General features: G+C 42.2%; 1 protein-coding gene across 1 annotated transcript; it reads left to right on the top strand.

Moving 5' to 3' along the window:
- The first annotated feature begins 5,379 nt into the window (after positions 1–5,379).
- On the top strand, positions 5,380–8,137 carry LOC115107419 (tumor necrosis factor ligand superfamily member 6-like). Its single transcript, XM_029630820.2, has 3 exons — positions 5,380–5,852; positions 7,044–7,152; positions 7,343–8,137. Exons 1-3 carry the CDS (start codon positions 5,571–5,573, stop codon positions 7,756–7,758), a joined length of 807 nt encoding a protein of 268 aa, XP_029486680.1. The 5' UTR covers positions 5,380–5,570; the 3' UTR covers positions 7,759–8,137.
- Positions 8,138–23,357: the final 15,220 nt, after the last annotated feature.

The raw sequence follows: 23,357 nt of genomic DNA, 5'->3' as shown, positions 1-23,357 counted from the left end.
GCACAGGCAGGGAGCCCAGCCAACAGCGAGTTGCAGTAATCCAGACGGGAGATGACAAGTGCCTGGATTAGGACCTGCGCTGCTTCCTGTGTGAGGCAGGGTCGTACTCTGCGGATGTTGTAGAGCATGAACCTACAAGAACGGGCCACCGCCTTGATGTTAGTTGAGAACGACAGGGTGTTGTCCAGGATCACGCCAAGGTTCTTAGCGCTCTGGGAGGAGGACACAATGGAGTTGTCAACCGTGATGGCGAGATCATGGAACGGGCAGTCCTTCCCCGGGAGGAAGAGCAGCTCCGTCTTGCCGAGGTTCAGCTTGAGGTGGTGATCCGTCATCCACACTGATATGTCTGCCAGACATGCAGAGATGCGATTCGCCACCTGGTCATCAGAAGGGGGAAAGGAGAAGATTAATTGTGTGTCGTCTGCATAGCAATGATAGGAGAGACCATGTGAGGTTATGACAGAGCCAAGTGACTTGGTGTATAGCGAGAATAGAACAAAAGTTTGAGTAGATGGCTGAATCTTTTAACCATACCACGTGGTTAAACTCTTAGACTAACAATACCGACAGAATAAGAACAAGTATTTGATATTAATTACTAGTCTGCAGCTAGGAATTCAGTATCATTGAACGGGAAGAAACATCGCTCCATAACGACATGAATGAATGTCACTCTGAACTATCCATTCTAACCACGACAGAGAGGACGGACAAACTCTCCAACAGAAACTTTTCAACAAAGACCCCCACTTCCCTTTTGTCTAACAAGCCGCCATGCCGGTTTAGCCCACTAGGGCACATTCCCCTATCATTTCTTGTAACCATATTTACCTTGTTTGTTTGTGCACTTCTGTGATTGTTTAGTTAGTTAACTTGTTATGGCTGCAATCCTGCAAATGGGATCGATATGACAACTACTAGTGAAAATACAGGGCGCCAAATTCAAACCACAGAAATCTCATAATTACAATTCCTAAAACATACATGTGTCTTATATCATTTTAAAGTTAATCTTGTTGTTAATCCCACCAAAGTGTCCGATTTCAAATATCCTTTTCAGCAAAAGCACTACAAACGATTATGTTAGGTCTCCACCAAACCACAGCCATTTTCCAGCGAAATATAGCATTCACAAAAAGCAGAAATAGAGAAAATGAATCACTAACCTTGAATTATCTTCATCAGATGACACTCATAGGACTTCATGTTACACAATACATGCATGTTTTGTTTGATACAGTTCATATTTATATAAAAAAATATTGAGTTTACATTGATGTATTAGATCCACTAGTTCCAAAAACATCAAGTGATTTTGCATAGCCACATCGTTTCAACAGAAATACTCATCATAAATGTAGATGATAATACAAGTTATACACATGGAATTATAGATATACCTCTCCTTAATACAACCGCTGTGTCAGATTTCAAAAAAGGTTTACGGAAAAAGCAACCCATGCAATAATCTGAGACGGAGCTCAGAACAGTAGCCAAATTAGCCTCCATGTTGGAGTCAACAGAAACCAGAAAATACATGATAAATGTTTCCTTACCTTTGATGAACTTCATCAGAATGCAGTCCTGGAATCCCAGGTCCACAATAAATGCTTGATTTGTTCGAAAATGTCCGTTATTTATGTCCAATTAGCTATTTTGGTTAGCGCGTTTGGTAAACAATTCCAAAGTCACAAAGCGCGTCCACTATAAAGTGACGAAATGTCCAAAAGTTCCGTAACAGTCAGTAGAAACATGTCAAACGATGTACTGAATCAATCTTTAGAATGTTGTTTACATATATCTTGAATAACATTCCAACCGGAGAATTAGAATGACTTCAGATGACCAGTGGAACGCAGGTCCATCCCCTGTGAACGTGCATGGTGAAAGCATGGTCAACTCGTGGCAGTGGTGACTATTTCCTGTCTCATTCGACCCCCCCCTTCACATTAGTGTCATCAGAAAAAGTTATATTGACTGTTGACATTAGTGGAAGGCGTAGGAAGTGAAAACTCATCCATATCTCGCTGTAATTTCAATGAGAGCTTTGTTGAAAATCTGCCACCCCCAGAAAAAATACAAACAGGAAGTGGAATTTCTCTTTTTTCCCTGCAATATGAGTTCTGTTATACTCACAGACATAATTCAAACCGTTTTAGAAACTTCAGAGTGTTTTCTATCCAATACTATAATAATATGCATATATTAGCAACTGAGACTGAGGAGCTGGCCATTTACAACGGGCACCTTTTCATCCAAGCTACTCAATACGGCCCCTGCAGCCATTAAAAGTTAATAAATACATTATTTAAGACAATTGATGTATGGATGGCTCATAGTGAAGACTGGGTTCGTGCAGATAACCAACCATTTACAATGTTTTGGAATGAGTCTAATGTGAGGTAAAATAAACCATTCATTAATTCAGAAGACTATTGATCAGATGTGATAATATCTGAAAGGTTATATTAGGAAAATTATAACTAACTGTAATCTGAATATTTTCCTTGCTGCCCCGACTTCCTAGTTAATTACAGTTACATGATTAATCAGTTTAATCGCGTAATACTAATTACAGAGAATCTTTGATAAAAACTGAAAGTCTTCATTTAATGATAGTAAAAGACACGACACCGCTCAGGAAGGAGACGCGTTCTGTCTCATAGAGATGAACGTACTCTGGTGCAAAAAGTGCAAATCAATCCCAAAACAACAGCAAAGGACCCTGTGAAGATGCTGGAGGAAAAAGGTACTAAAGTATCTATATCCACAGTAAAACAAGTCTTATATCGACATAACCTGAAAGGCCACTCAGCAAGGAAGAAGCCACTGCTCCAAAACCGCCATATAAAAGCCAGACTACGGTTTGCAACTGCACATGGGGACAAAGATCATACTTTTTGGAAAAATGTCCTCTGGTCTGATGAAACAAAAATAGAACTGTTTGGCCATAATGACCATCATTATGTTTCGAGGAAAAAGGGGGAGGCTTGCAAGTCGAAGAACACCATCCCAACCGTGAAGCACGGGGGTGGCAGCATCATGTTGTGGGGGTGCTTTGCTGCAGGAGGGACTGGTGCACTTCACAAAATAGATGGCATCATGAGGCAGGAAAATTATGTGGATATATTGAAGCAGCATCTCAAGACATCAGTCAGGAAGTTAAAGCTTGGTTGCAGATCTTCCAAACAGACAATGTCCCCAAGCATACTTCCAAAGTTGTGGCAAAATGGCTTAAGGACAGCAGTCAAGGTATTGGAGTGGCCATCACAAAGCCCTGACCTCAATCCTATAGAAAATGTGTGGGCAGAACTGAAAAAGCGTGTGTGAGCAAGGAGGCCTACAAACCTGACTCAGTTACACCAGTTCTGTCAGGAAGAATTGGCCAAAATGCACCTAACTTATTGTGGGAAGCTTGTGGAAGGCTACCTGAAACATTCGACCCAGTGAAACAATTTAAAGGGCAATGCTAGCAAATACTAATTGAGTGTATGTAAACTTCTGACCCACTGGGAATGTGATGAAAGAAATAAAAGCTGAAATAAATTATTCTCTCTACTATTATGACATTTCACATTCTTAAAATAAAGTGGTGATCCTAACTGACCTAAAACAGGGAATTCTTACTCTGATTAAATGTCAGGAATTGTGAAAAACTGAGTTTAAATGTATTTGGCTAAGGTGTATGTAAACTTCCGACTTCAACTGTATGTTCCGAAATGTTGACATACGGTATATTATATCAATCATTTTCCCCTTTAGATTTTCAGTAAAGTTGCTTTGTGCAGAAAATGTCAGAAGCGTTTGATTGAAACCTCCGCAGCTACAGAAGGGGATACTGAGTGTTTTTCTGATCCACACCCCTATCTGTGACCAACAAATGCCTATCTATATTCCCAGTCATGTAAAATCTGTAGATTGTTGCCTAATTCATTAATTTCAATTGACTGATTTCCTTATATGAAATGTAATTTAGTAAGATCTTTGAAATTGTTGCATTTATATTTTGTGTGTGTGTGTGTGTGTGCAAAATATAAAGAATGGTCAATCACACAAAGGACAACCAGCCAACTTGACACAACTGTGGGAAGTGTTGGAGTCAACATGGGCCAGCATCTCTGGAACGCTTTCAACACCTTGTAGAGTCCACGCCCCAACAATTGAACCTGTTCTGAGGGCAAAAGGGTGCAACTCAATATTAGGAAGGTGTTCTTAATGTTTTGTGCACTGTGTATATTAGGAACTCACTCAACTTACTATTGAGAGTAAGAATAGTAGAATACACCAGCTACATTTCGAAACTTGGTTGTGCATCAGCAGTTTTTCTGTCAGTCACTGACAGTCACTCAATTAGCCATGTCAGTTAACCATTTTAAGATGGGTAGTTAGTTTAGCCAGCCATCTAAACTTGATTTTAAAAATTTGTTAGTCATTCTCACTCATATCAAATTAACATGGTATAAGTCGTTAGAAAATGTGTAGAATTGCATTTTCTCTCTAACCCCCAACCTTATCTGGCTAAGGGCCTCCAAAAGGCTGTCCAGAGCTAAGGGACAATAGACACTGCTGGATACCATTCTTTGAGTGCAGAGGGGAGGTGCAAGAGTGTCACTTTCCTGTAAACCCAGGTTAGTTAACGTTCGGGAGTTCTGAGTCGATATGACGTCTTCCTTCGCCTGGTTAGACCGCACAAACACCATACACACTATAACACCATTCTCAGTTCTCACAAAGCGCAGCAGACTCTTGATGAAAGCAGGCTGAGTAGCTGTAAGCTTTTTCATGTGGCAGTTCCTACTTCCCACTGAGAAGTGGGTGTGCTTCTGAAACTATCATTTCCTGCTGCATCACTATTTACAAATAAAAAAATATACATGCACAATCCTCTCTAACTTTCATTTTTAATTATATAGGTGCAGCAGTCCCCCTACTCTACCCAAAAGCTCAAACTTTCCTCATAGGTCACATGTAGTTCTGTGGGGCTGTGAGTACAAGTGAGGGGTTTTCTCAAAAAGTCTTTCTAGGTTGTCCTCTTTGTCTGGCCCCACGATGAGATGAATAAAGTGGTTAGAAGGGCGGAGGTCAGCTAAACACCCCACGTCCTCTCTCTGTAGCTTTGCACTGTGCAAAGACCCCACTAAGGAGAGGTGGTTTGGAGAGCATATTAAAGAGACACTTTTTCAGTGTTTAATGACACTGTAATAAATTATCACTGCGTGTTTAACTTCCATTTTCTAAGTCTGTGAGCGCATGTGCACATGCATGTATGAAAGTCTGTGCGAAAAGTGTAAATTAGTTTCTCTACTCTGAGGTCATTATCTACCTGCCCTGCAACAGCACCAGTCACCTGTCTAAGTTTCATTTTGACAGAGGAGAGGATGGCGAGAGTGAGTGCGAGGTGGTGTGAGCTTGTCACACACCCACCCAGCGTGGGGGTGGAAGCTGTGGGTTCCAGTCGCCTTGATACATTTTTTTAAATATATTTTTTTAAGACCATGGCTCAGATATAGAACCACACACCTCCTGCACACAGAGGAAACACACACTCCTCTCACACACACTGCACCATGAGCGGTACCCAGGGCTATACATACCCCCAGATGTTTCTAGTGGACTACAGTGGAGGTTCACAGCCGTCGGTCCAACCTCCAGGCCTGGTACCTTGCTGGTCCTTCCCTCCTGCCCAGGAGAGGGTAAGGGAGCAGGGCAGGGCCAAAGGCTGCAGGGGGGTTGGCTCCTGGAGCCTGGTTGTGGCTTTGCTGTTTCTGCTGCTGCTGGTGTTTGGGGCTCTGGGGCTGGGAGCCTACCAGATACACAAGCTACAGACTCAACTGGATGGGATACAACAGGTGAGGGGTTTTGCTCAGTGTTTGAGTGGGGTTCTCCTGGAGCAAGTCTGCTCTCTGATTTCTATTTGTATCAAAGTATCTCGTCACTTCTGTCTCATAATGCTCTTTCTGTAGGATATTATAAGAGCATCTCTCTTTGCAATGACACTGCACTGCTCCTCTGCAAAATAATATCAATGAAATGGATGCAGGGAGGAATCTGTGGTAGTTCATATTTAGCATCTTGTTGCATTTCATTGTTTTGTTGTTGGGAACATCTTAATTTACTGATGAGGAAAACAGGCATATAGAGAGCAATAGAAATGGCGACCTTTTGTAGGCACTAACTCCACCATGGCTCGCTGGGCAAAAATGTTCCTATGGGGAAATTCATGTTTTTTTTGGATGAATGCTGAAAATAGTCTGCGGTAAACACATGCTTAGGAGATCTTATGTTTCCTTTTTTTAGATCATCTTCATCAGCTAACGTCACTTTTTGAGTTTAAGCATTTATGTGCTGAAAACAAGCACAAAAAATGCTTCATAATTCATAAAGGTCATGTTAACTGACTGATATTATCTAGAACAAAATGCATAATATCCCCTAAGACTGTGATAACCTCAGATCTCATTTTTGGCATTTATCCCAAACCCTATTTTTAATTTCCCCCATAGGGGCAACATTCATTTCCCCCATAGAAATAGCTGGACGAAACAGACATAATTCACTTCTGGCTTTTAGTACTACAACCTGGCGAGCTCTGTAGTCTGCCCCCCCCACCTCAAATGCAATACAACGTGCAACAACGGTTGAAAACTCTGAACCTAAAAAGAGATGATTGTGACCACTGGAAATTGAGTGGGAGACTGGTGAGAGGAAGGTGGTACAAACAGACTGAGGTAAAGGGTAGATGAAAAAAGGTTTGACTTTGACTTTCGTGCAGGTTTTATTGCTGCCTCTGCATCTCAGACTATTAAGTAGCAATGACATTTAAAGACCGGAATCTGTTCAGAATTGTGGTCACCAGTCCAGCGCTGCTACAGGATATCCTTGACTCATATCAAAGAACACGTTCAGAAAGGAGCTGATGTTCAGCGCACATTAGCGCAACATTTCTCTATAACCCTTAACCCCAAAATGTAATTTAAAATAACCTGTGTGCATGTTAATGTGATGTGACATTGATGTATTTTTTTCTTCTTATTTCACAGGTTAACATTGAGAGCCAAGGTTGTGCGCCTGAGAAGCTAGTGGGTGACCTTCCAGAGTCTGATCCAGACACAGGGAAGAAGGCCAGCAGACCTGCAGCACACGTCATAGGTAAGTAATGGGGTGTGCAGGCTTTTGCTCCAGCCCTTTTCAAACACCTGATTCTAGTAATCGGCTGCTAATCAGGACCATGATTAACTGAATCAGTTGTGCACCCCTGATGTAGAGTAGGGACTGTAAAATCCAGTGAAGTCTCATATCTAACCCCACTCTCCCTGCTGTCTCCCTTTGTCTCCTTCAGGCCGGATCGAGAAGGATGTTTCCCAGAATACCTTGCGTTGGGAGCCCAAGGCAGGGCGGGCCTTCACTGAGGGAGGTGTGGTCTATCGGGATGGTGGTCTGCAGGTCAACGAGACTGGGCTCTACCACATCTACTCCCGGGTGCAATTTGAGGCCAATCACTGCACCCCTACAGATGCCTTGGTTCACTCTGTGTTTGTGAGGAGGCCCTGGAGCTCCAAGCCTCTCACCTTGATAGAGGCGCACAGGGAGGGCTACTGCAGCTCGGGCTCTAATGGGCGTGTCTGGACCTCTGGGAGTTACCTGGGCTCCACATTGCAGCTGGAGAAGCAGGACTGGGTCTATGTGAACGTCTCCCACCCAGCCATGCTCAGCCACACTCATCATGCCAACTTCTTTGGACTCCACAAGATCTAGCGAAAAAGGATGAAATCTGGAGTTGGTTTCAACTGATATTTCACTCAGAGAACCTTAACACTAAAATGGTGGAGAAAAAAGTAGTATTTATTATGATAAAGATCTGACACTGATTCCAGCTGCAGGTCTGAATGTATGTTCATTAGAACACAAAAATGTGCATGTTTGGGATTTTATATCCGTCAACAGAGATCCAATTTTTTATATTCTAATAAATGTATTTAAAAAAAGTTCAGACTGAGATCTTTGTCAGAAGTGATTGTATAACAGGAGGATGATTAGTGTTCTTTTATTGTGTTTGTGTTTTTTGTTATGTCCCTTACATTTTGTTCTCTCAATCTGTCACTCCCTTGCTTCATTAAAAAAAAAAGTTTTTAAATGTAACCTTTATTTAACTAGGCAAGTCAGTTAAGAACAAATTCTTATTACAATGACAGCCTAAATATTTCATCACAGTTTGCAGACCTCCAAGTTTATGGTTGAGCCGGTGCGGACTAAGATTAGGGTAGGGTTGAGATATGAAAAGGGCTAACTGATTTCCAGTGATTATACAGAACTGTGGGGAATTGTTTCTATCGCTGAGCACCTTGGAGTCTGGCCCTGAATGACATGAAATGCAATGCTCACTTTACTCTAAAGAGGGTCAGGGTCATTTTACCCACAAACGCAAGCAGACTTTCCCCTGTAATTGTCAGGTTGTGCGCTACTAGTGTAGAAGTCAGGTGCAGGAGAGCAGAGAGTTGTGATCAGGCGCACACTTTATTTGGCAGAAGCAAACAACAGACGGACGCAACTGTATCAAACAAACCTCCAGCAAAAGCACAACAAAGTCACCAAGATGCAAAATGTTTAACAATTAGGGATGTAAACCAGGTGTGCGGGGAAACAAGACAAAACACATGGAACAATGAAAAGTGGAGCAGCGATGGCTAGAAGGCTGGTGACCTTTACCGCGAAACGCCGCCTGAACAAGGAGAGGAGCCGACTTCGGTGGAAGTCGTGACAGTAATGCTGAGTTATGGGGATTATTGTGTAACATGAATGTACATAGCAACACAATAGTGAATGAGGGGGAACAGCCAGAGCAGGGCATTATCCGGTGGCCTTGTCCGAATACACATATTTGCATCCTAAATAGTAGGCCGTTTGAGTATGCGATAAAGTAACATTTATTGGATGCGACATTTCAAAAATTAGTATACTTTAAAGGCCCGGATGTCAAACTCATTTCGGCTTTGACAACAGCTGATCAATTAGATTTGCGGATGCACTACCTAAATCAACGAATAGAGGAAAATGGCGAATTCTCAGTATGTGAAAATAAAATGTTTAATAGAATACGGCATTTCTAAAATCGTGTACGGTTTGAATGCCAGGATGCTATACTAATTTCAGCTCTACATCTAGTATTATTCGATGCACACTTTTCCACTATTTATTGGAAGAGGTGGGCTGAGAGTGATGGGCCCTAGTTCTCTTCAAGTAGCCAACAACAAAACTATGCTACTTAATTGGGAAAATGCCGAAGCTTCTGCAGTGGTTCTCACTGAAAAGTGTTTCTTGTTCTGTTTGCCTTCATCAGAGCTTTTAAACGAAATACTAAACCACATTTTGATTTCTGAATGTGTGGCACCGAGGACTCGGGATGTTGCTGCATTATTGATGTCATGTAAAATAGGCCTTTTGATTTGAACATATGGATTGTTTTTGTTTTCTAGGCTATTTATTTAATTTATGGATCAAGCCTTCACAGTCATTCTGAACTCGTTCCCAATGTTCAGTCAGAGTAAGTAAGTTTGTTGCTGTCCAGCGGTTCTGAATATGCGATGCACCCGACTGTCCACGTTTTTCTGTGCAATAGACTTATGATTTGAAAGTGTTAAAAGTGTTGGTGTGTGTACTAGGCTATTTGATTTAAATGTATATATGTTACACCACTGGTTTCACTAACAAGTATGTTGAAATGGAACCAAATAATCTGTTTCTGTCTTCAGTCCTTTTAAAAATAAAATAGATTGGCTATATGGTCTACTACGGTATACTGTAGGTTGAATGTGATAGTCTGCCTATAATGAGCCTGTGTTGGCTTATAACTGCATTGCTATTCTATTCAGAGTGAGAGAAATGTACAAAATTGGAAATGAGCTATTATCAGGCTGGTTAAAATGCAGTGCAGGTCTGTTGAATTTGGAAAAATCCACCTGCACTCGCACCTCCACCACCCCCGCCCCACCTACTTAGCCAATCAGAAGCCGATACTGCATTGCGGCTGTGGCATACTGCAGACTTTTTAGGGAGTGGTTCCTAATCCATGACAGGATCTTTTATTTCTGAGGGTCCAGGGTTCCGGTCTAGAAGCACGGTTTCAACAGCTCCTACAGTTTTGCTTCGGTACTGCAGTTTAACTGACTCCCAGCCCAGAAAGACCATTTCCATACACAGCCACACAGAGAAATCAGAATTGAACTTTTCTAATAAGATACTTTAGTCATCCACTTTGAACACAAAACATCCATTAAAATTCTGCAAATAATTATCGCTGGGGCAGATATTTTTTTACCACTCACAGCCGAAGATAATAACATTTTATATTCTGTGATATAGGGGTGGCAGATAGCCTAGTGGTTAGAGCATTGGGCCAGTAACTGCAAGATTGCTGGATCAAATCCCTGAGCTGATAATGTGAAAGTCTGTTGCTCTGAACAAGGTAGTTAACACCCTGTTCCTTGGTAGGCTGTAAATAAGAAACTGACTTCTTAACTGACTTGCCTGGTTAAATTCTTTTTTTAAATCAACGTCTGCCATGTTTTTGGATGAGGTGACGAGGTAGTCTCTGCTCTTGCTGCGCCCTGTGCACACATTCTGCTGGTACGCATGCGATGTTGGTCCATATAAACCGAGAAGGGGGTAGCTGCCTCCCAATTATGGCAACCAGAATATGGGCAAGTGGGTATGTAGAAAGGAAAGTAGTGGGCATGTGGAAAGGAGTGGGTGTGTGGACAGGAGTGGTTGTGTCGAAAGCACTCTGTTATTGGTAGTTAGACTGTTGAGATTGAGCTGTGTTGTTTTTCTTCCATTACCAGGTGACTGCTGTACAATGAGTTACCATACCGTGAGAGTTTTGACTTTTGCTTTTAAACCAGATGATGAGTCTGAGTTGTATTTCACTGTTAGTTTTGTATCAAGGTGACATCTAGATGGTTATCAATATAAGTTATTTATTGTGTAGGCTGCTGTCCTATTTGAAAAAAAAATCATGTGAGAGAAGAAAATGGCCAAGTTAGCTACCACCGGCAACAAGACCGTGATACCCATTAGGAAGCACTGGTGCACTGGTCGCTGGCTTATCTCATCATGCAGTCCAATCAGACACGCCAAACAGTCTTGAGTGGCAACAAATCTGCCCAAATCAAATCAAATCAAATCAAATTTTATTTGTCACATACACATGGTTAGCAGATGTTAATGCGAGTGTAGCGAAATGCTTGTGCTTCTAGTTCCGACAATGCAGTGATAACCAACAAGTAATCTAACTAACAATTCCAAAACTACTGTCTTATACACAGTGTAAGGGGATAAGGAATATGTACATAAGGATATATGAATGAGTGATGGTACAGAGCAGCATACAGTAGATGGTATCGAGTACAGTATATACATATGAGATGAGTATGTAGACAAAGTAAACAAAGTGGCATAGTTAAAGTGGCTAGTGACATAAGAATGCAGTCGATGATCTAGAGTACAGTATATACATATGCATATGAGATGAATAATGTAGGGTAAGTAACATTATATAAGGTAGCATTGTTTAAAGTGGCTAGTGATATATTTACATCATTTCCCATTATTAAAGTGGCTGGAGTTGGGTCAGTGTCAATGACAGTGTGTTGGCAGCAGCCACTCAATGTTAGTGGTGGCTGTTTAACAGTCTGATGGCCTTGAGATAGAAGCTGTTTTTCAGTCTCTCGGTCCCAGCTTTGATGCACCTGTACTGACCTCGCCTTCTGGATGATAGCGGGGTGAACAGGCAGTGGTTCGGTGGTTGATGTCCTTGATGATCTTTATGGCCTTCCTGTAACATCGGGTGGTGTAGGTGTCCTGGAGGGCAGGTAGTTTGCCCCGGTGATGCGTTGTGCAGACCTCACTACCCTCTGGAGAGCCTTACGGTTGAGGGCGGAGCAGTTGCCGTACCAGGCGGTGATACAGCCCGCCAGGATGCTCTCGATTGTGCATCTGTAGAAGTTTGTGAGTGCTTTTGGTGACAAGCCGAATTTCTTCAGCCTCCTGAGGTTGAAGAGGCGCTGCTGCGCCTTCTTCACGACGCTGTCAGTGTGAGTGGACCAATTCAGTTTGTCTGTGATGTGTATGCCGAGGAACTTAAAACTTGCTACCCTCTCCACTACTGATCCATCGATGTGGATAGGGGTGTTCCCTCTGCTGTTTCCTGAAGTCCACAATCATCTCCTTAGTTTTGTTGACGTTGAGTGTGAGGTTATTTTCCTGACACCACACTCCGAGGGCCCTCACCTCCTCCCTGTAGGCCGTCTCGTCGTTGTTGGTAATCAAGCCTACCACTGTTGTGTCGTCCGCAAACTTGATGATTGAGTTGGAGGCGTGCATGGCCACGCAGTCGTGGGTGAACAGGGAGTACAGGAGAGGGCTCAGAACGCACCCTTGTGGGGCCCCGTGTTGAGGATCAGCGGGGAGGAGATGTTGTTGCCTACCCTCACCACCTGGGGGCGGCCCGTCAGGAAGTCCAGAACCCAGTTGCACAGGGCGGGGTCGAGCCCCAGGGTCTCGAGCTTGATGACGAGCTTGGAGGGTACTATGGTGTTGAATGCCGAGCTGTAGTCGATGAACAGCATTCTCACATAGGTATTCCTCTTGTCCAGGTGGGTTAGGGCAGTGTGCAGTGTGGTTGAGATTGCATCGTCTGTGGACCTATTTGGGCGGTAAGCAAATTGGAGTGGGTCTAGGGTGTCAGGTAGGGTGGAGGTGATATGGTCCTTGACTAGTCTCTCAAAGCACTTCATGATGACGGAAGTGAGTGCTACGGGCGGTAGTCGTTTAGCTCAGTTACCTTAGCTTTCTTGGGAACAGGAACAATGGTGGCCCTCTTGAAGCATGTGGGAACAGCAGACTGGTATAGGGATTGATTGAATATGTCCGTAAACACACCGGCCAGCTGGTCTGCGCATGCTCTGAGGGCGCGGCTGGGGATGCCGTCTGGGCCTGCAGCCTTGCGAGGGTTAACACGTTTAAATGTCTTACTCACCTCGGCTGCAGTGAAGGAGAGACCGCATGTTTTCGTTGCAGGCCGTGTCAGTGGCAATGTATTGTCCTCAAAGCGGGCAAAAAGTTATTTAGTCTGCCTGGGAGCAAGACATCCTGGTCCGTGACTGGGCTGGGTTTCTTCTTGTAGTCCGTGATTGACTGTAGACCCTGCCACATGCCTCTTGTGTCTGAGCCATTGAATTGAGATTCCACTTTGTCTCTGTACTGACGCTTAGCTTGTTTAATAGCCTTGCGGAGGAATAGCTGCATTGTTTATATTCGGACATATTACCAGACACCTTGCCCTGATTAAAAGCAGTGGTTCGCGCTTTCAGTTTCACGCGAATGCTGCCATCAATCCACGGTTTCTGGTTTGGGAATGTTTTTATCGTTGCTATGGGAACGACATCTTCGACGCACGTTCTAATGAACTCGCACACCGAATCAGCGTATTCGTCAATATTTCCATCTGACGCAATACGAAACATGTCCCAGTCCACGTGATGGAAGCAGTCTTGGAGTGTGGAGTCAGCTTGGTCTGACCAGCGTTGGACAGACCTCAGCGTGGGAGCCTCTTGTTTTAGTTTCTGCCTGTAGGCAGGGATCAACAAAATGGAGTCGTGGTCAGCTTTTCCGAAAGGGGCGGGGCAGGGCCTTATATGCGTCGCGGAAGTTAGAGTAACAATGATCCAAGGTTTTACCACCCCTGGTTGCGCAATCGATATGCTGGTAAAATTTAGGGAGTCTTGTTTTCAGATTAGCTTTGTTAAAATCCCCAGCTACAATGAATGCAGCCTCCGGATAAATGGTTTCCAGTTTGCAAAGAGTTAAATAAAGTTCGTTCAGAGCCATCGATGTGTCTGCTTGGGGGGGGATATATACGCTGTGATTATAATCGAGGAGAATTCTCTTGGAAGATAATGCGGTCTACATTTGATTGTGAGGAATTCTAAATCAGGTGAACAGAAGGATTTGAGTTCCTGTATGTTTCCTTCATCACACCATGTCTCGTTAGTCATGAGGCATACGCCCCCGCCACTCTTGACCTGGGGTACTAATGTAAGAAATAACACGTAAAAAAACAAAAAACTGCATAGTTTCCTAGGAACGCGAAGCGAGGCGGCCATCTCAGTCGGCGCCGGAAGTCAGCCCAATTAGCTGATTCGATTTCTATACACACACACTTTTCAACACACCCACTTACCCATACTCCGGTTGCCATATTAGGCTGCAGCTATCCATACTGGAAGCAACCCGGATATACAGTGCCTTGCGAAAGTATTCGGCCCCCTTGAACTTTGCGACCTTTTGCCACATTTCAGGCTTCAAACATAAAGATATAAAACTGTATTTTTTTGTGAAGAATCAACAACAAGTGGGACACAATCATGAAGTGGAACGACATTTATTGGATATTTCAAACTTTTTTAACAAATCAAAAACTGAAAAATTGGGCGTGTAAAATTATTCAGCCCCCTTAAGTTAATACTTTGTATTTTGCTGCGATTACAGCTGTAAGTCGCTTGGGGTATGTCTCTATCAGTTTTGCACATCGAGAGACTGAACTTTTTTCCCATTCCTCCTTGCAAAACAGCTCGAACTCAGTGAGGTTGGATGGAGAGCATTTGTGAACAGCAGTTTTAAGTTCTTTCCACAGATTCTCGATTGGATTCAGGTCTGGACTTTGACTTGGCCATTCTAACACCTGGATATGTTTAATTTTGAACCATTCCATTGTAGATTTTGCTTTATGTTTTGGATCATTGTCTTGTTGGAAGACAAATCTCCGTCCCAGTCTCAGGTCTTTTGCAGACTCCATCAGGTTTTCTTCCAGAATGGTCCTGTATTTGGCTCCATCCATCTTCCCATCAATTTTAACCATCTTCCCTGTCCCTGCTGAAGAAAAGCAGGCCCAAACCATGATGCTGCCACCACCATGTTTGACAGTGGGGATGGTGTGTTCAGGGTGATGAGCTGTGTTGCTTTTACGCCAAACATAACGTTTTGCATTGTTGCCAAAAAGTTCAATTTTGGTTTCATCTGACCAGAGCACCTTCTTCCACATGTTTGGTGTGTCTCCCAGGTGGCTTGTGGCAAACTTTAAACAACACTTTTATGGATATCTTTAAGAAATGGCTTTCTTCTTGCCACTCTTCCATAAAGGCCAGATTTGTGCAATATACGACTGATTGTTGTCCTATGGACAGAGTCTCCCACCTCAGCTGTAGATCTCTGCAGTTCATCCAGAGTGATCATGGGCCTCTTGGCTGCATCTCTGATCAGTCTTCTCCTTGTATGAGCTGAAAGTTTAGAGGGACGGCTAGGTCTTGGTAGATTTGCAGTGGTCTGATACTCCTTCCATTTCAATATTATCGCTTGCACAGTGCTCCTTGGGATGTTTAAAGCTTGGGAAATCTTTTTGTATCCAAATCCGGCTTTAAACTTCTTCACAACAGTATCTCGGACCTGCCTGGTGTGTTCCTTGTTCTTCATGATGCTCTCTGCGCTTTTAACGGACCTCTGAGACTATCACAGTGCAGGTGCATTTATACAGAGACTTGATTACACACAGGTGGATTGTATTTATCATCATTAGTCATTTAGGTCAACATTGGATCATTCAGAGATCCTCACTGAACTTCTGGAGAGAGTTTGCTGCACTGAAAGTAGAGGGGCTGAATAATTTTGCACGCCCAATTTTTCAGTTTTTGATTTGTTAAAAAAGTTTGAAATATCCAATAAATGTCGTTCCACTTTTTTTTGTGAAGAATCAACAACAAGTGGGACACCACTTGTTGTTGATTCTTCACAAAAAAAACAGTTTTATATCTTTATGTTTGAAGCCTGAAATGTGGCAAAAGGTCGCAAAGTTCAAGGGGGCCGAATACTTTCGCAAGGCACTGTATGTATGGGGTATGTAAACCCCAGTAGATTACCTTGGACCCAGTCTCCAGTTATTTTTATACCTCAGTGCTCCATATCCCTGAGTGTGCATATTTTTGCAGGATCTGAACCCGGATTAAATACATACAGTTGAAGTTTGAAGTTTGCATACACTTAGGTTGGAGTCATTAAAACTAGTTTTTCAACCACTCCACAAATTTCATGTTAACAAACTATAGTTTTCGCAAGTCGGTTAGGACATCTACTTTGTGCATGGCACAAGTAATTTTTCCAACAATTATTTACAGACAGATTTTTTCACTTATAATTAATTGTATCACAAGTTACATACACTAAGTTGACTGTGCCTTTAAACAGCTTGGACAATTCCAGAAAATGATGGCATGGCATTAGAAGCTTCTGATAGGCTAAATTACATAATTTGTGTCAATTGGAGGTGTACCTACCTGTGGATGTATTTCAAGGCCTACCTTCAAACTCAGTGCCTCTTTGCTTGACATCATGGGAAAATCAAAAGAAATCAGCCAAGACCTCAGAAACATTTTTGTAGACCTCCACAAGTCTGGTTCATCCTTGGGAGCAATTTCCAAACGCCTGAAGGTACCACATTCATCTGTACAAACAATAGCATTCAAGTATAAACACCATGGGACCACGCAGCCATCATACCGCTCAGGAAGGAGACGAGTTCTGTCATCTAGAGACAAACGTACTTTGGTGCGAAAAGTGCAATTCAATCCCAGAACAACAGCAAAGGACCTTGTGAAGATGCTGGAGGAAAAAGGTACAAAAGTATCTATATCCACAGTAAAAACAAGTCCTATATCAACATAACCTGAAAGGCCACTCAGCAAGGAAGAAGCCACTGCTCCAAAACCGCCCAAAAAAAGGCAGACTACGGTTTGCAACTGCACATGGGGACAAAGATTGTACTTTTTAGAGAAATGTCCTCTGGTCTGATGAAATAAAAATATAACTGTTTGGCCATAATGACCATTATTATGTTTGGAGGAAAAAGGGGGAGGCTTGCAAGCTGAAGAACACCATCCCAAACGTGAAGCACGAGGGTGGCAGCATCATGTTGTGGGGGTGCTTTGCTGCAGGAGGGACTGGTGCACTTCACAAAATAGATGGCATCATGAGGCAGGAAAATGTTGTGGATATATTGTTGCAACATCTCAAGACATCAGTCAGGAAGTTAAAGCTTGGTCGCAAATGGTTCTTCCAAATGGACAATGACCCCAAGCATACTTCCAAAGTTGTGGCAAAATGGCTTAAGGACAACAAAATCAAGGTGTTGGAGTGACCATCACAAAGCCCTGACCTCAATCCTATAGAAAATCTGTGGGCAGAACTGAAAAAGCGTGTGCAAGCAAGGAGGCCTACAAACCTGACTCAGTTACACCAGCTCTGTCAGGAGGAACGGGCCAAAATTCATCCAACTTATTGTGGGAAGCTTGTGGAAGGCTACCCGAAACATTTGACCCAAGTTAAACAATTTAAAGGCAATGCTACCAAATACTAATTGAGTGTATGTAAACTTCTGACCCACAGGGAATATGATGAATGAAATAAAAGCTGAAATAAATCAATCTCTCTACTAAAATAAAGTAGTGATCCTAACTGACCTTAGACAGGGAATTTTTACTGATTAAAAATGTCAGGAAACTGAGTTGAAATGTACTTGGCTAAGGTGTATGTAAACTTCCGACTTCAACTGTAGCTAGTTAAAGCAGAGTTAAATGCCAACAAGATAATATTCGCAATTACACTAAGCAAGAAACAAACAACCAAAACATGATTTTGTCATGAATTTAGTAGACCTACCATTTACCATTTACATTTTGCGAACCCACACCAATTGTCATTAGCTAGCCACTCTAGCTAGCTAGCAAGCTCTAGTCTAGTCCATGTGGCTAGCTAGATCACCAGCGGTGACAGTGAGGTCCATATGAGATTCAAGGCTCTAATAAGTAAAGAAAATACAGTTTGATGAGCTAGTTAAGTTAACTAGCAATGTACAGTACCAGTCCAAAGTTTGGACACATCTACTCATTCAAGAGTTTTTCTTTATTTTGACTATTTTCTACAAAAAGAATACTAGTGAAGACATCAGAACTATGAAATAACACATATGGGATCATGTTGTAACAAAAAAAGTGTTTAGAGATTCTTCAAAGTAGCCTCCCTTTGCCTTGATGACAGCTTTGCACACTCTTGGCATTCTCTCAACCAGGTTCACCTGCTTTTCCAACAGTCTTGAAGGAGTTCCCACATATGCTGAGCACTTGTTGGCGGCTTTTCCATCGCCTCTCCCGAGTCCATACCGAGTTGCAGCGATGGGACAAGACTTTAACAACCAATTGGATATCACAAAATTGGGCAGAAAAGGTGGTAAAAAGTAAAAAATAAGATGGCACAATCGATCATGTTTTTAAATTTACGGATAGCCAGGGGCACACTCCGACACTCCGACATCATTCAGAAACAAGGCATTTGTGTTTAGTGAGTCCCGCAGATCAGAGGTAGTAAAGATGACCAGGGATGTTCTTTGATAAGTTTGTGAATTGGACCGTTTCTGTCCTGCATAGCATTCAAAATGTAACAAGTAATTTTCTCTGTCAGGGAAAATTAATGGAGTAGAAAGTACATCGTTTTCTTTAGGAATGTATTGAAGTAAAAGTGATCCAAAATATAAATAGTGAAGTAAAGTACAGATACCCCAAAAAAACTACTTAGGTAATACTTTAAAGTATTTTTACTTTATGAGGATTTTCAATTTTCACCTAAAATGATATACCCATATCTAACTGCCTGTAGCTCAGGACCTGAAGCAAGGATATGCATATTCTTGATAGCATTTGAAAGGAAACACTTTGACATTTGTGGAAATGTGAAATAAATGTAGGAGAACACATAAGATCTGGTAAAAGATACAATGAAAAAAACATGCAGTTTTTTTGTTTCTTTTTTGTTCCATCTTTGAAATGCAAGAGAAAGGCCCATATATGACTTAGGAATTGAGGCGCAGTTTAGATTTTGACCACTAGACAGCAGCAGTGTACGTGCAAAGTTTTAGACTGATTCAATGAACCATTGCATTTCTGTTCAAAATGTTTTATCAAGACTGCCCAAACATTTTCAAGTTCATAACTGTGCACTCTCCTCAAACAATCGCATGGTATTATTTCACTGTAATAGCTACTGTAAATTGGACAGTGCAGTTAGATTAACAAGAATTTAAGCTTTCTGCCCATATCAGATATGTCTTTGTCCTGTGAAATTTTCTTGTTACTTACATCCTCATGCTAATCACATTAGCCTGCGTTAGCTCAACCATCCCGCGGGGGGACACAGATCCTGTAGAGGTTTTAACTACTTTACACCACTAGTAAAATATCACTATTGTATAAGAATTGTATATTATTAAGATACAGTACCTTGAACATTTATGGATCTGTTAGAAGTTATTTTCTCTGTAAACTGATTTGACAACTGATTTGCATTTCTGGAGTGAGAAGGGACAAAGTAAATGAGAAATGGCAATCCAGAAAAAATGTAAATACAGCCTAATTTAAGATATCAAATGCCATCGTACACTTTAAGATGGGGGATGAAACCAAGCTCACATGAAACCATTCATGAATAAAAATGATCTGAAGTACGTAGGCACCTACCTGCTGAGTATAAACAATTATAAATACCCAAAAATAGATTGAATGGGCTTGTCATTCACAATACTGATGTAAAATCTAGTGCATTGATTTAAATATGGGTATTACGAGGACATCTAGTGGGCACCGGGTTTTTCATCCTCGTCAATAGCTATCATAAATGTGTATCCCCCCTCACAAGCTTGATGTTGGGTGAGTCTCCTTTCCTATGCAAAAAAACAACTAGAGATATTATGCACTTACATACAATTATATATATTTGATGCAGGTATTTACTTTGCAACATATATTGTCAATAACTAGAACAAAATATAATTGCAGGAGCTATGCATCTGTATACCGGCATTTTTATATACCTCTACTAGCCAGCTAGATGGATCAGTCCAGTCCCAGAGAGGCAGTTTGTTCTGCATGCCTTCTTAACTTCGATACAATGTGTCATCATGCATTTGTGCATGTACACTGGTAACTATCAAAGCCATACAAAAATAAAATGGCCATCTTGCTAGCTAATTTAGCTACCTCATCAATTCGTATTTTCTGAGCTATTTCTGCACAATGGCAATTATTAAAGCCTTGAATCTGGTCATCTAGCTAGCCGGAAGCCAGCAGGGTTGCATCAGTTTCCATTGGACTAGAGCTTGGTAGGCTGGCTAGCTCGGTAGCAGCCTATGCTGACTCGCTTATCTAGCATGTTAACGTTAGCCAGCTAGCTAATGCCGATACACTAGTTGTGGGGACGCAAAATCAAGCAAATGGCACTGAACTCATGACAAGATTATGTTTCGACATTGTAGTGGCTATTGCTGGTTTGTTTGTTTTTTGCTTAGTGACATTGGTAATACCATCCTTTGGCATGTAACTTTCATTTTACTACCGGTATGTATACTCCGGTTTCAGCATGAGAGATTAAGTCCCAAAGTCCCAAATTCCATTGAGATACTGTGAGAATTTGCTCACTCACGAATAAGGTGACTCGGAAATAAAAGATCCAGTCACGGATTAGAGCCACTCCAAAAGTTTTACAAAACAGTACTTGCTAAAATGTATGCTACGATGAGTAATTAGTATGCAGTTTATGTATGTAGCATGCTATTATGGATATTCGGACACGACCAGTGACTGTGTTGTTCGCAATCTTAACCTGTGCCATAAAACTTCAGCCTTCTTGGCATAGTTCCTAGCAGTGGAGATTTTAGCATCTACAGTGGGGCAAAAAAGTATTTAGTCAGTCACCAATTGTGCAAGTTCTCCCACTTAAAAATATGAGAGAGGCCTGTAATTTTCATCATAGGTACACTTCAACTATGACAGACAAAATGAGAAAAAAAATCCAGAAAATCACATTGCAGGATCTTTAATGAATTTATTTGCAAATTATGGTGGAAAATAAGTATTTGGTCACCTACAAACAAGCAAGATTTCTGGCTCTCACAGACCTGTAACTTCTTCTTTAAGAGGCTCCTCTGTCCTCCACTCGTTACATGTATTAATGGCACCTGTTTGAACTTGTTATCAGTATAAAAGACACCTGTCCACAACCTCAAACAGTCACACTGTTTAAAAAAAATAATTATGCAACACTAAACAATACATTAATTGCACTATTAGGGTGAAAAACGATGTCCATAAACTGTTGGGGCCTACTTAAAGCTGTCCCAACAGTAGAGCTTTCTTTTCAGCACCATAGAGTGAATCCTTACCACCACTACACCTGGCTATCAGCAGAGCCTTGTCTGGCAGCGAAACAGTTCATTCAGCCTCATTTACTGCCTTTTTAGAAAACATAGCTGATATGGCTGACTTGCCTAAACAATGTGGTTTTTACTGACAATTGAGATGTACAAACTATGGCATAAGGGAATGATGAGTGGAATGTACAGCGACCATAAAGGGCTAATTGGTGGAGTCCTGCGGAGATGGTTGTCCTTCTGGAAGGTTCCTCCATCTCCATAGAGGAACTCTGGAGCTCTGTCAGAGTGACCATCGGTTCTTGGTCACCACCCTGACCAGGGTCCTTCTCCCTCGATTGCTCAGTTTGACCAGACGGACACCTCTAGGAAGAGTCTTGGTGGTTCCAAACTTCTTCCATTTAAGAATGATGGAGGCCACTGTGTTCTTACCTTCAATCCTGCAGAAATATTTTGTTACCCTTCCCCAGAACTGTGACTCGACACAGTCCTGTCTAGGAGCTCTACTGACAATTCCTTTGACCTCATGGCTTTGTTTTTGCTCTGACATGCACTGTCAACTGTGGGACATTATATGGACAGGCGTGTGCTTTTCCAAATCATGTCCAATCAACTGAATTTACCACAGGTGGACTCCAATCAAGTTGTACAGTCGTGGCCAAAAGTTTTGAGAATGACACAAATATAAATGTTCACACAGATGTTACTATGGAATACTGAAGTATAATTACAAGCATGTCAAAGGCTTTTATTGACAAATACATGAAGTTGATGCAAAGAGTCATTATTTGCAGTGTTGACCCTTCTTTTTCAAGACCTCTGCAATCCGCCCTGGCATGCTGTCAATTAACTTCTGGGCCACATCCTGACTGATGACAGCCCATTCTTGCATAATCAATGCTTGGAGTTTGTCAGAATTTGTGTGTTTTTGTTTGTCCACCCGCCTCTTGAAGATTGACCACAGGTTCTCAATGGGATTAAGGTCTGGGGAGATTCCTGGCCATGCACCCAAAATATCAATGTTTTGTTCCCCGAGCCACGTAGTTATCACTTTTGTCTTGTGGCAAGGTGCCCCATCATGCTGGAAAAGGCATTGTTCATCACCAAACTGTTCCTGGATGGTTGGGAGAAGTTGCTCTCGGAGGATGTGTTGGTACCGTTCTATATTCATGAGTGTGTTCTTAGGCAAAATTGTGAGTGAGCCCACTCCCTTGGCTGAGAAGCAACAGCACACATGAATGGTCTCAGGATGCTTTACTGTTGGCATGACACAGGACTGATGGTAGCGCTCACCTTGTCTTCACCGGACTAGCTTTTTTCCAGACGCCCTAAACAATCGGAAAGGGGATTCATCAGAGAAAATGACTTTACCTCAGTCTTCAGCAGTCCAATCCCTCTTCCTTTTGCAGAATATCAGTCTGACCCTGATGTTTTTCCTGGAGAGATGTGGCTTCTTTGCTGCCCTTCTTGACACCAGGCCATCCTCCAAAAGTCTTCGCCTCACTGTGTGTGCAGATGCACTCACACCTGCCTGCTGCCATTCCTGAGCAAGCTCCGTACTGGTGGTGCCCTTATCCCGCAGCTGAATCAACTAGGAGACAGTCCTGGCGCTTGCTAGACATTCTTGGGTGCCCTGAATCCGTCTTGACAACAATTGAACAGCTCTCCTTGAAGTTCTTGATGATCCGATAAATGGTTGATTTAGGTGTAATCTTACTGGCAGCAATACCCTTGCCTGTGAAGCCCTTTTTGTGCAAAGCAATGATGACGGCACGTGTTTTTTTGCAGGTAACAATGTTTGACAGAGGAAGAACAATGATTCCAAGCACCACCCTCCTATTGAAGCTTCCAGTCTGTTATTCGAACTCAATCAGCATGACAGAGTGATCTCCAGCCTTGTCCTCGTCAACACTCACACCTGTGTTAACGAGAGAATCGCTGACATGATGTCAGCTGGTCATTTTGTGGCAGGGCTGAAATGCAGTGGAAATGTTTGGGGGGGATTCAGTTCATTTGCATGGCAAAGAGAGACTTTGCATTTAATTGCAATTCA

Source organism: Oncorhynchus nerka, linkage group LG24 (assembly GCF_034236695.1).
Source record: "Oncorhynchus nerka isolate Pitt River linkage group LG24, Oner_Uvic_2.0, whole genome shotgun sequence".
NCBI lineage: Eukaryota > Metazoa > Chordata > Actinopteri > Salmoniformes > Salmonidae > Oncorhynchus > Oncorhynchus nerka.
The sequence above is the reverse complement of the archived record's forward strand: the minus strand, read 5'-3'. Positions and strand labels throughout refer to the sequence as shown.

Coding starts and splice junctions, on each gene's coding strand:
- LOC115107419 (XM_029630820.2), top strand. CDS start 5,571: ATGAGCGGTACCCAGGGCTATACATACCCCCAGATGTTTCTAGTGGAC. Junction 5,853..7,043: donor AACTGGATGGGATACAACAG/GTGAGGGGTTTT, acceptor CTTATTTCACAG/GTTAACATTGAGAGCCAAGG. Junction 7,153..7,342: donor ACCTGCAGCACACGTCATAG/GTAAGTAATGGG, acceptor TGTCTCCTTCAG/GCCGGATCGAGAAGGATGTT.